The sequence below is a fragment of the Polypterus senegalus genome, chromosome 9 (genome assembly GCF_016835505.1).
Source record: "Polypterus senegalus isolate Bchr_013 chromosome 9, ASM1683550v1, whole genome shotgun sequence".
NCBI lineage: Eukaryota > Metazoa > Chordata > Cladistia > Polypteriformes > Polypteridae > Polypterus > Polypterus senegalus.
The window spans coordinates 101,736,384-101,754,806 of record NC_053162.1 but is presented as its reverse complement, the minus strand read 5'-3'; the positions used below and the strand labels follow the sequence as shown (position 1 = coordinate 101,754,806).

At 34.9% G+C, this 18,423-nt stretch overlaps 1 protein-coding gene across 1 annotated transcript in view; it reads left to right on the top strand.

Annotated features, from left to right (window-relative positions):
• LOC120535587 (BTG3 associated nuclear protein) overlaps nt 1–18,423 on the top strand; it is a 319,241-nt gene that overhangs the window by 275,696 nt on the left and 25,122 nt on the right. Inside the window, exon 12 of the mRNA XM_039763527.1 lies at nt 12,772–12,918. Coding sequence (XP_039619461.1) covers nt 12,772–12,918 — 147 coding nt within the window. The remainder of the gene's footprint in view (nt 1–12,771; nt 12,919–18,423) is intronic.

The following is an 18,423-nucleotide window of genomic DNA, read 5'->3' as shown; positions in this document are numbered from 1 at the left end:
ACAGGTTAATTGGGAGCGTTTTCAGTGGATTTTTCTTATAATTAATACACTGATCCACTGCTCCATCTGACAGTCGACTTTATCATTGATTTTTGAACAAAACCTTTCAGCAATTAAATTGCTCCTGCTATACCAGCTTTAACCTCAATCACTTTTAGAGAGTAAACCAGGATTTTGTACACCAGGAAATTATGTGCCATACAAATTACTGATTACTCTTATAGCATGCACATATGGCACCATGATGGTACCAATCTGGGTTTTTTTTACACATTTCAGGTTTTGCCATTGATTTCTTAGTAATAAACAAGTTTAAGCAAGAACTTCAATGTGCTTCTTACATATAGCAAGCAAAAATTGAACTACAGTTTTCAGCTTGTTAAAATGATTCAGGAAGTAGAAACCTTAACAGCCTTTAAGAAGAGTCTGGATGAGATGTTGGACAGCTTAGATATTAGCTAAACAATTGGGATCGATGGATTGAGTGGTCTTCTCTCGTTTGCCAGGTTTCTTATGTTCTAAATTACATGTTAACTAATACAGACAGTAATAGTGAAGTATTTTTATGTTGTTTATTTTTCGCAGTCATTTATTGTGATAAACTGCACATTTCAGTGAAGCACAGTTAAGTAAATTATTTCTTACTAAAAGATATTCACATTAAAATCATTCCCCCCATTTATGGCTTAGATGGAATATTTTGGATTTTGAAACTTTAGGATTACATCTTTCTGTGGAGGAAACAGGCAGTGATTTAGACATAATCTTGCCCACATTTTTACTTAAAGGACATTCAACAGCTGAAACAGTTATCTTTGTTAGACTGAAAATGAAATGGCAACAGTGACTGGTTTCAGCCAAAATGAAAAAGGATATTATTGTTTGTTTATAATACAGAAAGGAAAGCGCATATTAGTAATTTTGATTGGCTTGTTTTTAATTTGTAAGAAGGAATACATTCTACACCATTTTTTGTCTGATGTTTGAGTATGGATATAGGAATCCAAGTATAGAAAAAGAGACATAATCTAAAGAATTCTCACTCAGAGTATCTGTTTAAAACATTTTTAAAATATGTTAGGATCTAATCAATAACATTTTAGAATAAGCATCTGTATTGGGGAAAAGGATACACTTCCTTCCTTGCTGCTTTTTAAGGTTTGCTCTGGTTGTTGGCTCTCCTCTCTTTTTCTTGGGTGGGGGTTGAATTTTGGTTTGTTAAGTTTGACTTGATTATATGGAATGTTATTTTCTTCAAATAAAATCAATAAAAAACTGAACATTATTGATTTTTGGAAGGTAAGTGGGTTAATCCATTTATTGTGCCTTATTTCTCTTAGTAAGATTGCAGGAAACTGTGGCATAATAATACCTATTGAAAAGTAAGTTCTGTTGCATTTGATGCCAATTAAGCATAATTGAGCTTGTACAATTATTTTCCGTTTGCCTCATGCCAGTGGTACTTAAGGGCTGAACCTGACTGTGCTGCAGATTTTATTTTGGGCTTTGCAACTACTTGCCTTAAGAAGGTAGTTGCAAAAGATTCAGTGATTGCCTTTGATCTATTGTGTATGGTGATCTGGGATTTTGACAAGAAAAACACATTTCTTTTTTTGCAAAAATGTTCCATAAGCCAGTCCTAGAAAGGATGTTTTGAATTTACTTTTTAATCAGCATCTGGCAACATAAAATTTGAAAACGGTATTTGTTTCTGTTTCATCACACTGAAGTGGTTTTCCATACAAGAGAAATGTATTTGGTATGGTTCATGAACAGAGGTCCCCAGGAGAGTCTCCTGTACAATTTATAAATTATGGCAGAGAATTTTCTAAAGGAAAAAACTGCTGAACCTATTTTGTCCACCAGTGCCAAATAAAGACAAGGTGGACATAAATCACTAAAGTAGTTTATTCTAGTTTTTAAATAGCTTTGAAAATGTGAATGTCAAACATTCCCCCAACACCTGTTTTTTTTTCACATTTGTAAAGACATTTGAAACTAGATATTAATAAGAAAATAGCCTTTGAGGTGACTGATGGCAATTAGTTTGTGAAATGTGCAAGTGATAAGCGGTTAATTGAATTAACCTTATTTTTCCTTTTCTGTGTGGTGTCTGCACTCAGTTCTAATGGGCATTTTATATATATATATTAATGAGATCAGTTTAATGTATAAGGTCACAAACTCTGCTGTACTTAGAAAGCTATACAAGACTTAAAATGTATAGTGTGCTAGACGCAAAGTCAAGTTTCTAGTACAAGATTGTGGTAATGTATTAACAATTGTCTATTTTTTGTTTTTGTTAACCTACTTTAATAAATAGATTTTTAGAGGTTTACCATAACAAAATAAACAGCAGATTGTGCTGTATATGACTATTTTAGAGACTGTTTTACTGCGATGTGAGAAAAGTGCTTCTTGCTCCTCACCTTGAAAAAAAACTAATTGTGCAAAGACTTTAATTAAAATGTTTTTCAAAATGGCCTACATAAAAAGTCATCAAGTAGTTTTTCAAAGCCTTTTTTGTTTCATTGTCATATTATGTCTTAAAATATTATTTGTCCATTTTGATACATTCAATTTGTTGTTTTTCCTCTACTATTATTTTACATATCCAATATACTGTATTTAATATATACAATAAATAACCAAATGAAATAAGTAATTAAAAGTCAAAAGAGGTTCATGATATAAACTGATCCAAGAATACCTGCCATATTTTGTAGAACTTTATTTTTTTCCAGTTTTAGATAACATAACATATCTTCTAGTAATTTAAACTGAAGGATGGAGTGTATTTTGCATCTTACCAAGATTAACAAGCAGCGTTTTTTTCTTTTAGTGCTTTTTTATTGTGACTACCATGCCAAGTCACTTTATAATTACAATGTTACAGTACAAAAATTTGCACATATTTTTACAGTTGGATTTCTGGTAGATTATGTGAGTTGCTTGGGATCACACAATAAGGTCACAGGTAAAAGGTGAATTGACAGGTTTCTTAATTTAAGTTGAATGTCTGAATAAATACAGTACACTAGCAATGTCACCAAGTACAGTTGTTCATGTTGATTGTAGGTAGTTTAAAGACATTGGTGAAAAAGAAGGTAGATGACTTCTAGTGCAGTATCATGTTATAGGTCAAAACATTTTAAGTTTTCATATTTTTTATGAACATAAGTTCCAGGACTTACACTGTCCATAAAAAAACAATAACTTTGTGTCATCATAAGAGCCAACTTGTCGTAAACACTGAGGGAGTAAATAATAATAATTGTTAATAATAACAACAATAACAATTAATAATAATATGGCTTAGACACTACCAGACACTGACACAGCAAAAAAAAAACGATCAACATGGCAAATCTAGGCTTTGACAGCATTACCTAAAGACAATATAATTAAAACTATAAACATCTCTCATATTGGCGTACATTTGCTCTTGGTACACTAAAACGTTCTTCATATTCCATTATTCATTGGAAGAAACATCTGCCATCATGCATTAATTGAATGATGGTATCATTTTCTTTACATAAATTGGTGAGGATACAGTAAACATGAATCATGGGTAAATGTTTAAAGATAATAATTGTACTGTGATTTAGCTGAATTTTGTGATTATACTAGGTTAGACAGTTACTTTCAAGAAGCTAAATGTAATTTACATGTTTATTATTTAAGGGGCTGCCTGGTAAAGTTATGATTGCACTGTAGCCATCAGTGTAAAACATGCGTTAGGCTGCCCAGTTAACACTAGAATCCCGGAAGCAAATGATTTTTTTCGTTGTCCCTGACCACCTTAAACTTTCCTGACATAGGCCAAGAAACTTGTAGCTCCTTATCACTGCGCTAATAGCCTACTTCTGTTTTGCAAATATGTGCTTTAGCATAATGCAGCCTGCTACATCACCACCCCTGATTGAGTCAGATGAAGGCATTACCCTGCTGCAATCTCAAAGTTCAAGTCTGCATTGATGTGTTTATCTGGCGTTGCATTTGTAGGGAATTATACAGGTAATGAAATACCTTGATTTGAAATACATATATTTCATGTGTGTTCTGTGTCTACAACAATCTGTAAATATAGAATGCCAGAGGAAATGCGAGGAAAGAAATGCTGTACACCTGGCTAAAACAGAAAATGTTTTCATGTGTTATAGTGATGACATAATCTTGACGTGAAGTGTAGGATGTGTGAAGACTGAAGCCCAAATATCCAAGATACACTTTCACAAAAGGTGTAACAAAACAAGCATGCTTTTATTGCTATGCTTTTTGTTTTGCTTTGTTTTTTCATATATAAAAATTCTAAATTTTTATCATCATACTTCTGTGTAATCTCAATGCCATTTTTTGTATAGGTTTCTATTGTGAGTGCCTCAATTTTGAGTTGGCCATATTCATTCTTTTGTTAGTAATGGCTGATGTTGCTACCTCATGACCACAGGAAGTGTCAATACATGACATTACCACACTACTAGTATAAAAGACAGCATCCAGGTTAATGGGTGAAAACCATAAAAAGCTTTTTATCAGTAACTTGCCTTAAAAGATGTTTTGGTGATCAGGATTTTTTCAGGTTCTTTTGACTTTGTCTCTTTTACATATTGAGCTTTGGCTTTTTGATTTCTTTGACGTTTTGTTTTTAACCCTGGTCTGTTCCTGGTCTTCACTTTCTCTGTTTCATTTCTTGGTCTATTTGCATGTCTTTTTGACCTGGTATTATTTTATTTTTCATGGCATTACACTTTCCAAGGAAATTATTGCTTGAAATATTAATTATTCCTGCAGTCTAATGAGCTAAGTTTTTTATAGTGTGAGCAAGGAAGGTGGTGTAATAAGGTGAGATAATCATGTTGTTATAAAAGCAGGTCTCACTGGTATTTGGAACCTGTTTATTCATCTAAAGAACAGTCAAAGAAAACTGACAGTTTGAAGTAGTCCTTGTCCCAGTTTCTGGTAACGGTTTCCTTATTTTAAAAGACAATCCAGTATTGTAGTCCATTCATCAGATGCCTTCAATAGTTAAGAGTCAAAGTTCAAAGTTTCCTTCAGCTCTTAAATAGGAATACCTTTAGCTATCCCTTTATGGTGTTCATCTACATAGGTATACCAGAAGTAAACTGATGTGTCTGTAATCTTTCTTTTATATGGTCTTGAAGACACATAACCAGAAGTGACATTTCTCTCTGGAGAACATCAGTGGCCTCATTTTCCTCTTTTCACTATCTAGTATATCTCATTTTGAGAACTCTGATCTTCCCCCAAAAAGAAAGCAGAACATGCTTTGAGGTATCTGGAGCTCTTTTTCTATATCTGTGTCTCCAGTGCTCTGAATTCGGATGCCACACAAAGGTCAGAATGAACATTTTCATCTGTAATTCTTAAATACTGTTTTTCTTTGACTTTGTTTACTTGTTTTCACTCATTAGTTGTATTAATTTTATTTGTGGAATTGAAAAACTATCAAAATAACTCTATAGTATATTAAAAGATATTTTAATATATCAGAAATAGACATTCACCAGCTTTTAACATTAGATCCACATGAAGGCTACTGTGTGTGCATTACAAATTAAATAACTGTCTGGGTAAGCATGCATCATTTACCAGGAAATACAATTCTTTCTTAGGGAAACTAGAAGGAGAAGACAATAAACAGGCTTGGGGTCTAAATATCAAAATAAACATGAAAAACAAGTGTCAACTTTCAAACAGTCTCCAAAATTTGTCAGCAGTAATCCTTGTTTAACGTTTATTGAAGCTGAAGGTTTGGGTGGAGTGCATTGCCATGTTTTATAATGGTGCCTGCTCTTGTGTTATTGGTATATAATTTCTGTAAATAGTATGGCTGTATACAAGAGAATAATGTAGAAACTGGCAATCTGCACACAATAAGGTGATATGGTGAAGGCACCAGTATACCATTAAAAGAAAACATAAGAATTGAAATAGCAAACACATTACAAAAATGCAAAATTAATAAATTAGATCTTTCTCAGATACGTGACAACACTTCAGCCATAATCACAGAATGTACTGTAGATACAGTACACCTTGTATTAGGACTGCCAGAGCACCTAGCATTTACAGACTTTGCAAAGCCAAACTAGCATATAACTTTTATTATCTTTAATTTGTCACTGACAGTAGACAGACTACAAGATGTTTAATTCTCTTGTTCTGAGTTATGCGGTTCACCAACCTTATGTGAATATGTCCTGTTATTCTATGATATCTGCTGAAATTCTGCATCTTGGCAGCCTATTGATCTCAGTAGTCAAGTAATTATTTGAATTCTTCTTTACCGTCTGTTTTGGTAATGGAGTCTGGGTAAGGGGATGAGAAATACAGGCCATGATTAAAAGAAAGGTCATAAACTCAAACTAAAAAGTTTACTTTAGCATGGAGAATTCTGAATTCACTAGAGTACATGAATACATAAGCAGAGACGTGTGTGAATTAGTACTTACAAAGCAGATGCTGTTAACACTATAAAAATCAGCTTACAGTATTTTTATAATTATAGCAAGTTTGTAAATTTCTTGATTGGATGTATATTCACTATATTAACATTTTTTAACCAAAAAATTTAGTCATTTTAAGTTTTTTTCTCTTTTGTATTAATAATGGTTATCTAAAATATAACAGTGTGATGAACTATTGTGTGTACAGCAGAGGAGTTTAAAGGAAATTATAGTTAATATGAACACCAGTAAGCAGTGCTTTACACAATGAGTTGAGTAAATCTGCAAAAGGCTACAAAGTCATGTAGCTAAAACACAGACAATATTGAAGATAATGCTTAATAGTAATGTTAATTATTAAATCAATTATTAGTGCTTTATTATAAGAGGTATACCAATATATTATAAGGTATTACTGTATGGCAGTCTTTCCATTCTCTTTTTGTTGAGTTAAGACTGTGCCTTGAAATCTGCATCTTATTTAATGAACCTTGGCAAAATTTCTTGAGGAAAAAAATAGAGGGCCAAATGTTAACACAAAACATTTATGCGTCCTTGAATAATTTTCATATTTTTTTCTAAATAAACAATATTTCTGAAACAATGCTTCAAGTTAGTCTTTTGCTGAGTCTCGGCTCTGCAGGCCCCTTATTTACTTAATTGTTCAGTGTGAGTGTTTTTAAGTGAACCTCAAACATCTGGGCTTTCTCCTGTTTTTCATGTTATCTGTCTGGAAATTCTTCATTAGCCAAGAACACTGTGAACTGGTGGGTTTTGTTGTTTCTTTTAGTCTCTATTGAAAAAGAAAAAAAACTAAACAATGCTGAAATGACTCACCCCAGTCCTGCTGTAACATTTTTTCAGTTTATTTCTCCAGACACAAGACATTCTTTTGGACCTGATCATAAGATGCTCTTTTCAGGAGTAGCTTTCTTGCAGAGCAGAAATGATGTCAATGTACCACTTACTCATCATGATGGACAGAGCTTTGTGAAACTCTCAGAAATCCAGATAATGTAACACTATCAGTCCACCCTTATTCAGCTTGCTCAAAAAAAAAGAAAAAAAAAAAAGAAGAAACAAAACACTGGTAATTAATGTTTAGATATGAGCAGGCTTGCCATATTGTAAGAATTTAAAAAATGGTTGTAATTGTAGCTTAACAGGATTGTGACTTACAGTGGGTGAAAAAATATATCAATTTTCATTTTTTGATAGAAGTTGACACCTTTTTTATAATGATATTAATTTGATTTAAAATTCAGTATAGTCATGGTATTAGTAGTGTTTCTAATGGTTATTACCCACATATGGCTGCAAATAAAGTGTTTAAAAAAGGCCCCATGGCAAACTCCCTTTACTCATCCTTAGTTAGTTATGTATAAATGCTAATTAGTTATCAGGGAAACCTTTGTAATTGCTCTAGCACTGCTGAAGCCTGTTATTCTGTTCACTTTGGTTGCAAGGTACTGGCATTCCTGAAGTTTAGTTTTGGCTTCAAGAATAGCTAAAATGAAACTGCTTTCTTGAGAAACAATGTCAGTCTATTGCTTTTTTTTCCAGAATGATGGTTATTCCATGTGACAGATTGCCAGGAAACTGAAGATTATATACAAAGGTGTCTATTGGACGAATGGGACCAATTTCTAACCAGTATAGAAAAAGATGGGGAAGATGCACAACTACTTAAGAGGAGAAGGACATCACAGTCTGTAGTTTTATAAACAAACGTCTTATAGGTCCTCAGTAGTCTTCCTTTTTAAATACATGACAAATATCAGTGTCATCTGCAACAGAAAACGGGCAACTCCAAGATGCTGAGCATAATACCCCATTCTAGTCATCTTCCGCCTAATGCCTGTGTTCTTTTGCCCATTTTAATCTTATCTTTTTATTTGCCAGTTTTCAGATACTCTGACATATTTTTTTTGAAAACTCTGTCTCTAAAGCCAGCATACAAGAATCGTCTTTTCTCTGTTGCAGATGACAATGGTATTTGGCATATATTTTATGAAGAAGACAACTAAGGACCAGTAAGTCATGTGTTTCTCAAACTACAGATTCTGATATCCCTTTCCTCCTATGCGGTTGTGCAGCTGGGCCTTCTCCCTGCTTTTCATCCAATAGACACCTTTGTACAAAGTCTTCAGTTTCCTGGCAATCTGCAAAAAAAAAAAAAATAGTAATAGACTGACATATTTCTTGGGAAAGCTGTTTTCTTTTTTGAACTCAGAACTGAACTTTGGGAATGCCAGTACCTAGTAACACAAATGAACAGAATAACAAGTTTCAGTGGTGCTAATGGAATTACAAAGGTTCCTCTAATAATCAATTAGTATTTAAAAATGCTGTAAGTAATTAAGGATACGCTAAGGGAGTTTACTATTAGGACACTGAAGGTATTGTTGCTGAAAATGGAGCTTTGCAGCTATATGTGAATAATAATTTAAAAATCAGTCATTTCAACCCTTTTTATTCTCCATTCACTAATTTTCTAAGTCATTTTAAGTTCAGGGGTGCCAGGATTGGCAACAGCTTTTCCTGGCATTGTGCTCAAGTAGGGTACCAACCATGAAGGAGGTGCCAATCCAGCACAGAGCCCACTCTCAAACACACCCATATTTTCTTATATTGAGCCAATTTGGATTTTCCAAATAAATTAAAAATAAGATGCTGGAAACACAAAAAGCAACAAGACCCAGCATTGGGATAATAACCCAGGTCTCTGGATCTATAAAAGCAGCAATCCTAACCACAGTAATTAGTTTTCTACTTTTTTCTCTTTAAAATGCTATCCACTGTTTTTATTATGTAATAACAGAATTTTTTTTTTAACAAACTGGTACTAGAATGTTGGACAATTGTTATAGCAGAAGAATGCCAGCCAATGGCACCACTTATCTTCTGGCTCAGAGACTGCTAGTAGAATGACCTACGAGAATGTGTTGCCAGACACTAAGAACTATAGTTAGCCATAGTTTAGTTGCAATGTAAAATTTCCAACATTTATCCAGCTTTAGTGCTTAAGCTGTTGGTGTCCAGTCTAATCACGTGCTGTATCCGTGTGGATTCATTTGGCTTTAAAATAACATTTGTGACAGAGAGCCACATTGTTATTTGGAACTTTTTTTTTTTTTAATAGTCTACCACTGTTTGAATCCCACAGTTAATTATGCATTTTACTTTGTTTTGTTTTCTTTATGTTTGGAAAAGCTAAATAAAAAAAAAAGATGTTGGATTACACAGTTTCTTTCTAAGGAACCACAGTCATTGAAGAAATAGATTTAGAAAAATAAGAAATGAACCGCATATTAAATATATTTTTTGGCTTGGGCTGAATCAAATTTTAGGAAGCAGTAATCTACATGCATATATTCTATACTACACATCTTTACTGTTTTAATTACTGTTGGCAGAAACAACTTTTATGGGCTTGATATCGCTCCAAGCTTGATTTAATTGGTCTGTTTCCTGCAAATCTACCACCTGGGCCAATTAATCCTCTTTTTTGGCTTAATGTCATTCAGACTGAAGGCTGTGAAGATGTATGGACAAGTACGAACTTAAAAAGCAGTATAGCACCGCTCACTTTTTTTGCTGCTCAGCATGTAAGGCTGCCAAATAACTGTCTTTCACATCCAAGTTTATAATATTAGTGGAAAGAAGGGGTTTTTAAAAAATTGCTGATCAGTTCATTATGAGATTTTTTTCCTTATGAGAGTGGAATCTATAAAGCCAAGAGACAGAATTAAAGCTCTTTTTAGTCCTCATTTTTTGGGGGATTGTGGCTTATTCCCTTCATTCCTAAATTGTTTTGCCCTACCTAGATTTAAATGTTCAGTATGAGCCTTTCCAGTTTGAAAATGAGTTAATACATTGTTCATCTTGGTACTCCATCAATTGTTCAAAAGCAAACTCAAGATCGTAAGGCTGCTTATTTCCATTGTTCAGTAGATTTGATTGTTAACCTTCACTAACAGTCTCTTTATTGGTGTTTTTACATTTATTTTACTACTTGAAGGCTTGATATGTGAACCCTTGTGATGTAAGGTTTTCCATGAAATATGACAATTATATCAATAGTTTATATGCTGATGTTTTTGTGATGACTTGTGTTTAGAATTACTTTCATTTTTGGAATTTTGTTTAATAATGTTTACATTATTACAATAAATTCCTATCAATAACATTTTGTACGAATCCTTTGCCATATTCACTGATATTTTGTGCAGGGCCTGTTGTCAGTTACACAATGGGATATGTATCATCAAACTCTAACTTTATAATTTTATGAAGGCCTGCAATTAGAACACCTTGACAATAAAGCATAACAGTTGTAAATTCTGAGACAGAAATGAATAAATATATTTTTGTATACTACATGTTATAAAAATGCCATAATTTTATAATATTTCTGTGATGGAGAATTTTCAAATATGTGCCATAAGCCTACAATTGGAATGACATTTTGGAACATCATCTCCTTATGGCAGCAGCTTTTTTGTGCTGGCTTCCAGCTTTTATTTCCCCCTACTGGTACATTTTGGAAATTTTGTATCTCATAACTGGAACTCACACTCTGCAGATGTAGTGCAAGGAATTATTACTGTTTAAACGGATAGTAAGTACTGTGCTACACAGCTTGGTGACCTGATCGACAACAAGATATCATACAGGCAAATAAATATCAGAGAAGATGGAAGAATTGGGTTTCTTTTACAGTGTATAGCAGTATGTAGAAATATTACAGAATTAAAATTAACATCATAAACAAGAACACAGCTATTATTTATATAGCACAATTGAATGCAAAGTGCTATACAAGATGAAGAAAGAAAAGTTTATATGAAACAAAAATAAGATTAAGAAATACTAAATAACAAAGAATAAAGTAAAGTCAGGTGGTTGGGAGGACAGAAAAAAACAAGAAAAAACTGCAGATGGGTCAGAGAAAGAAAAACAAAATCTGCAGGTGTTCCAAGGCCTAGAGACTGCCCAGCCACCACTGGGCATTCTACGTAACAAAATGATCTAAATCAATCCTCATGGCTTTCAGGCGCCATGTGAAAGAATTTGATGATGGTGGTTATGTGGACATCTGGGATACTGCCTTCAATCCATCGATACAGGTACTGCATGGTGCCTTGATCAGGTCATAGAACACCACCACAGAAAACCAGAAAAAGAACAGCAGAGAATAGTAAGGATTAGTATGGATTGCGGAGCCTTGATGAAAATGAAAATTCAGTGCACATACAGTTTAACAGGGATACACTTAAATGTAGCTATGAGAAAGCCATGTTAAAATAATGGGTTTTAGCAACTTTTTAAAATGTTCCACTCTATTGGTCTGGTGAATTTCTATTGGTAAACTATTCCAGATTTTAGGTGCATAACAGCAGAAGGCCACCTCACCACTTCTTTTAAGTTTAGCTCTTAGAATTATAAGCAGACCCTCACTGGAAGATCTAAGGTTAGTTGGAGTGTAAGGTAACAGGCACTCCAAAATATAGGGCAGAGTGAGACTATTCAAGCCTTTGTAAACCATTAGCAGTTTTTTAAAGTCAGTTCTGAGTGTCACGTTTAACCAATGTAATGACATACTAAAGACATACAAAACTGGAGAGATGTGCTCAAATTTTCTTTTCCTAGTTAAGAGTCTGGCAGCTGCATTCTGCAATAGTTGCCACCGATTGACATCTTTGTTAGGTAGTCCTGAAGTGAGTGCATTACTGTAATCTAGTCAACTAAAAACAAGCAGGGAATGGAACTAGTGGTACCACAAAAAATATGTATTGGTTATGTTCAGTGAAATGAACATATAACTACCATTACCTTTTAGCATTCTTGTAATGGAAAGACACGGCGAACCAGGTCTGTTACTCTGATTCTGACTTCTAGTGTGAGTGGCAGACAGGCACTGGAGTGGAGACCATTGGTGCCAACACTCATTTTTTGTGGAACAGAGTAATGAGGAGTCCTTATTTTTTCCAATATTTTTCGTAAGTGGCACATAATAGAATTACAGTTCCTATTATATATGGCACAATGAACTAACAACAATGTATTGGGCTCTAGATACAAGAATCTGAGAATTCCTTTTACAACCTGGTTCTCTTTTTCATTCAAGTAGGTGATACGGGGTAGGGTACCTTTTCATCGATGTGTTAGCTTATATAGGCTGGGAAGTTTTTCATCCTTAATGATTTTTTCGATCTGCCTTCATTTAAGATATTTTCTTACAGATCCTGGTGATAGATAAATCAATAGGCACTCAGTTTTTGTCTTATTTTTTTAGGTACTGCGAGGTGCCCAGCTGATTGCAGTGGCTTCCACAGATCCCGCAGCAGCTGGAGTAGAGGGCTCCCCGCTCCAAGCAAGTGACATTCAGGTCCAGTATGTGCAGCTAGCACCTGTAGCAGACCACCACACTGCTACAGTTCAAGTAAGTGATCTTAATGTTAAATACCCTTTCTCAAAATCAGCTTAATATTCATTTATTTATTTTATGAAAAACAGCATTCAAGTAAATAATTATGTGGTTTTGCTTCCTTTCTCTATTCGTTTATGTTCTTAGTATTATTTTTGTTTCAGTTTCAGACAATATTGCATTGACTTCACATAATAACATAGCACATGTGCTTACAGTATTTCATAGCATTACTCAGTATTTATGGTTTAAACAATGTCTTTCATGGTGGCTTGTTAAGTACAGGAATGTTTCATTGAAATCGTCATCCCATTAAGAAGGAACCAGAAAAGATTTTACATGTTTGTCCCTTTTTCCCTCTTTAACACCTTTACCACATTTTATGTACAATAAATGTAAGGTACATTTCATATACTGTACATTATGTACATTAAAATTTAATTCTATTGGCAATTTTTATAAATTTGCAATATATAAGTTTCAAGAAATGCACAGTGAAATAGTGTCACCTCTTTTGTGTGTGTGTGTGTGTATGTGTGTATAGTGTGCTGAACTGATACCGTAGCAATGGCCAGACTGATATCGCTGGTACAGCTACATATTCACTTCAAAGTTTTGAACTTTATATTTTGTGGTTTTACTGTGATGGATTTGATCCATGATTTCTGAAGTTAACAGAGTGAGGTAAGAAATTGGCTTCTTGGATTCTTTCATCCAATTAGTGCTCGCTTTAAAACTGCTCAGGATATTGTTTTCCAACTGCCACTATTGAGTGATTGGCTCCTCTGTTATGAAGCTTTTAAATTATGTATAGTAATGTTTTAAAAAAAGACACACTTTCAAATAGAATCTTATTGTTTAACCCCATATCTTGAAAATGCACATAGATATGGAACAAGATGATCCACAGTGGCGACCCCTAACGGGAGCAAGCAAAAGAAAAAGAATTTAGTGCATGCGTTCTTGTAATGAACTGCTGTTCCCTCCAAGATTGGCATTTGCCTTCCAGAGATGAAGCTGGTGAATTTTCTCTGTTTTGATTACAACGCACATTTGATGGATATCAGATTTACTCAGTGTTGGTTCTTTCATACAATGCAGCATATTCAACACTTTGAATATATAGTCTAGCATGGCGGTTTAGTGTTTAGTAGCAATGGTGCCTCATGGCTCCTGGACACCATGTTTAATATACCGGGTATGGTCACTGCACATTCCCCGTCTATCTATGTAGGGTTTTTTCAGGACTCTGTCTCTCATTTCATGTTACACTAAACAGACATTTTAAATCGGCTAGATTTGTGTAGTTGAGTGTCTCTGCTCTTTGATGGACTGGCACCACATTTATGATGAAATGTTTTTGACTGTATAGTCTTCTTATCTGTGTTTCTAAGCATTGTCTGGATTTTATGTAAAAATATCATAGTGAAGTTTTTGTGAGAGCAGGTGACACAGTTTGGCTAGACATGTCTGGGTGCAAAATACTGACTCGCAGGGAACCACAGTTCTTTGAAACATAAGGGTAAATCTGATGAGAGGAACTAATGGTATAAATGTGGATTCTCTTTTATCACATCCTGTTAAGACTGTGGCCGCTCGTTCTGCCCTCCAGCCGTGTAAGTCAGACTGTTACTCACCTTCAGTCATTCAGTTTTAAAGTTAGTCTCAGACATCATAAAGTAAGAGCTTAATGCTCAATACCAGACAGCTGATAATATCAGTGTCACTGAGCCAAAGTGTTAAGGACTGTATCCTAAATGCAGCTGATTTTGAGTGATATGGAAACAGAAAAACATACCTACTGTGGAAAGCGTACCCCCAAACACAGACAGACCGACACCAGGATGTCCAAAACACACTCCTTTATTTTTATTTTGAGCACCACAATGTCTTCTCTCACCAACTCTCTTCCTTTCTTCCTCTTTCTCTTCTTCTTCTTTTTCTCTTTCTTTGTCTCTTTCTCTTTGACCTCCTTCCTCCTCCTCACAAGCTTCGTCTCCTTCCTCCCAACTCTGGCTCATCCACTGGAAGGAGGCGGCCCCTTTTATTATGACCCGGATGAGCCCCAGGTGCTCCCCTTGACGTCACTTCCTGGTGTGGCGGAAGTGTCAGGAAAGCACCTGGAAGCCCTCTGGGTGTCCTCGGAATTACTTCCGGAAGTGCTGCCATCCAGGCTTCTCTGACTGTCCGGGCGCCCCCTGGCGGTGGCCATGTCCTCTCATAAAGAGCGTCCCAGCTCCGTCCCTGTAGCCCCCAAATAGCCCCGGGCGGCTGCCCTCTCGTGGCCGAGGAGTAACAATGTCCAAGTCGGGGTCTATCCAGGCATCCCAGCCAGGCAGTGTCCCCGGACATCTGTGACACTACATACAAACACACAGCAAATAAAGTGTATTTATGTAAATGCAGCTGCATTTCTGGCTTTGTCCAGATATTATTTGAAAGGTCTGCTGTAAATTTACAGTGGAACAGTTACTGTATTTAGAGTAAATACAATTGGTGATCACAATTTTTGGCTACTGGTTAGCAGAGTGTACCTTCAAGTATGGCAAAGAAACAGTGCCAGACAGGTTGCAATGGTGGTATAATAGAGACTGATTGTGCTTAAGACCCCATAATGCAATAAATAACTTCAGAGCCAATATATCCCCACCCAAGATGGCTTGTATTCATGATAAAAAGAGTGAGGGAAATCCTTGATTACAGAAAAAAGTTAAATGTAATGGACAGGCATTAAACCTGGATTATACCAATCATCACATCTACATCACAACCTGTGTGGTGCACTTTCTCTATCAATACATCATGCTTTGGTATTTCATGCCACTCATTCCAGCCCCAAGCCTCTCCTGCTGCCCTAGTGAGTGGTCAATGCTGAAATTATATGTCAAAAGCCTGACTTGTGCTGACAAGTGACTTTTTGCCAAATCTGAAGTCTGTGCTTTTAAAGACAAAGTTGTGCATACAGAGAGAATAAATTTTGCTTTATAGATGTAGAGATGTTTTAAGTTGTCTTTATATCTACATCTTGACTTTTGTTTTATAATATTGTATATGCATAGAGTGTACACCTAAGTAGATTTTAGAAGTCACACTGTATAGCTTCATTTATATACAGTATTAGATTTATTACCTGCCTGTTCATACATTGTACTTATTTATAATGAATGTAACCATTTGTGTAATCTTCTTTTCCACTGCTTCACACAAGGCCTTTTTCCTATCTTCATTTTAATCTTATGTTGGTAGAATAAATACAAACACTGCATGGAAAGCAATGCCATTGATCTAGCTACTCTATTACTGAACGGCAAACCTCACCCTCATTGTAGGGTATTTACTGTTGCCCACAATGGCTGTGCAATGCAAACACATCTGGCATTCCCCAGGAGATCTCCAGCAAAGTGCTGACAAAGCCCAACCTGCTTAACCTTTGAAATCTAATGAGAGCACAATCCAGGGTGGTATGGCTCCGGGTGCTTGTGGTTAAAAGGCTGGTGCCAGACTGAACAGTGACTTGCAATTCATTTTATTAGATTATATATTTTTGAAATTACTTACTTTTTAAATACTCTATTAAATAATAAACTATGTCCTGGTTCGCCGTACAGTTAGAAAGATAAAAACATAAAATTCAGGTATACCGTATAAGCAAATTTTATTCCTGATGCTGGTGGAGGCAGAAGCTTTAGTATGTCTTTATAAAAATGTCTTTAAAAAAAATGTCTGTCTTACACATTCCTTTCATCCTCATGTGCAGACCAGTGGCAACGACCACACCAGAGAAAGGCATTTTGTTTTGGCATGAGGAAAAAAAAGTATTTGTTGTGGATTTTTTTCTCATGTTTTCATTTACTTTGATAGTATTTCATTTTCTAACAGTGGGAAAGACATGCTTAAGGCACAAATCACTGTCTTGTTAGTAATCTTTTTAAAATATGTAAAAGCAAATAAGATGCCAATACCATAGAATTATCCATGCACACACAAAAATCCTTTTCTAAATGGTAAGCCCAATGTGTACTTACTTACGTTCTAAAAGTAATATGGATTTTAAGTTATATATCCATTATCTGCTTTGTCTTGTGCAGTACCTCGGTGATACTCTGCATCTTCAGCACTGTGCTTTATGAGCCTGTCTATGGAAACTGATATTTTCATGATTTGTTTAATATGATATTCACTTTAATTCCTTATTTGAATATTGACAAACTACTAGTAAGATGCTGCTTTATCAGCACATAATTAATAATAATGACTAATAACTAACACAACATCATCTCTTCTTTTAGATACTCTGTCTAAAACAATCTGTCTTGTTAGGTCATGGAGAGGTATACAAGCATAGGAATACAACAAAATACTATAATTTTTAAAACAAAGATAAAATATTCATAAATCATTACACAAAACCTTAACATTTAGACAGTGAACACAAAATATCATCTGCTGAACATTAACATTAATACAAGCAGAAGCATTCTTTTTTAGCAAGACCAATGATCTTGAATGAGTTATCAATTGACACACTGTTTTACATTATTATTTTAAGTGCAGTGCAAAACAAATGTGCCAGATGGAGAATTACTACCTGTGAAAATCCAAAACTCAAAGTAGAGTACTCCTACTGAACACACAAATCCTCAAATTTTGTTTGATTTTAATTGACAGAACATTTTTATAAGAGTGTTAAGAAATATTTTTCTGGGAAGCGCATTCAAGCAATATTTCTTTTTTATAACAGTACTACTAATAATTGAAATCTTCATACCAGAGGAGCCAGTCACTCCACTCCAATATCCTGAGCAATTTTAAAATGAGCACTAATTTGATGAAGTAAATCTGACCAGCTCAGCTCACAATAATCATGGCTCCATTCAATTACAGTAAAACCACAGAATGTAAAGATCAAAACTTTAAAGTGAATTCATCAACAAGATGCAGGCTGCTATGGGTGCTCCTCCACATTTACACAGGTTTGATGTATGATGTTGTGTGATGTGGAAAGAGTTATAACAGAACTCTACAATTGTGATCTACAAACAAAAATAAACTGTACCCCTACTTCAATATTAAATGTGAAAATCTTTACAGGACTCTAGTCTGATCCTTGCAGGATATAAGAACTCCAGGGTTGTTTGGTTAGCTAAAACTAAACCATCCCAATATTTCATCCACACTTTTTAAAGTTTCTGCTTTAGCTACATGAATTGGTAACTGCTTCCAATTCACTTGACAATTTGTGTGAGGAAGTGTTTCCTAGCGTCTGTCTTAAATGTATCTACCCTTAATGTTTTCTGGTGTTCTCAAGTACGTAATTTACTATTTAACCAAAAGAACACTGCCAGATTGATTGTACTGATACTTTTGAGAATTCTCCAGCATAAGACAGATATGTTTCTCCAAGCCTGTCATGAGGAGGGCGCCCCCTTTAGTCAAGGGACATATTCGACTGTGCCTTTCTGCACATTTTCTATATTTGCTATGACTGTTATTGCTCTGCTGTGACCTTAACTGCATGCA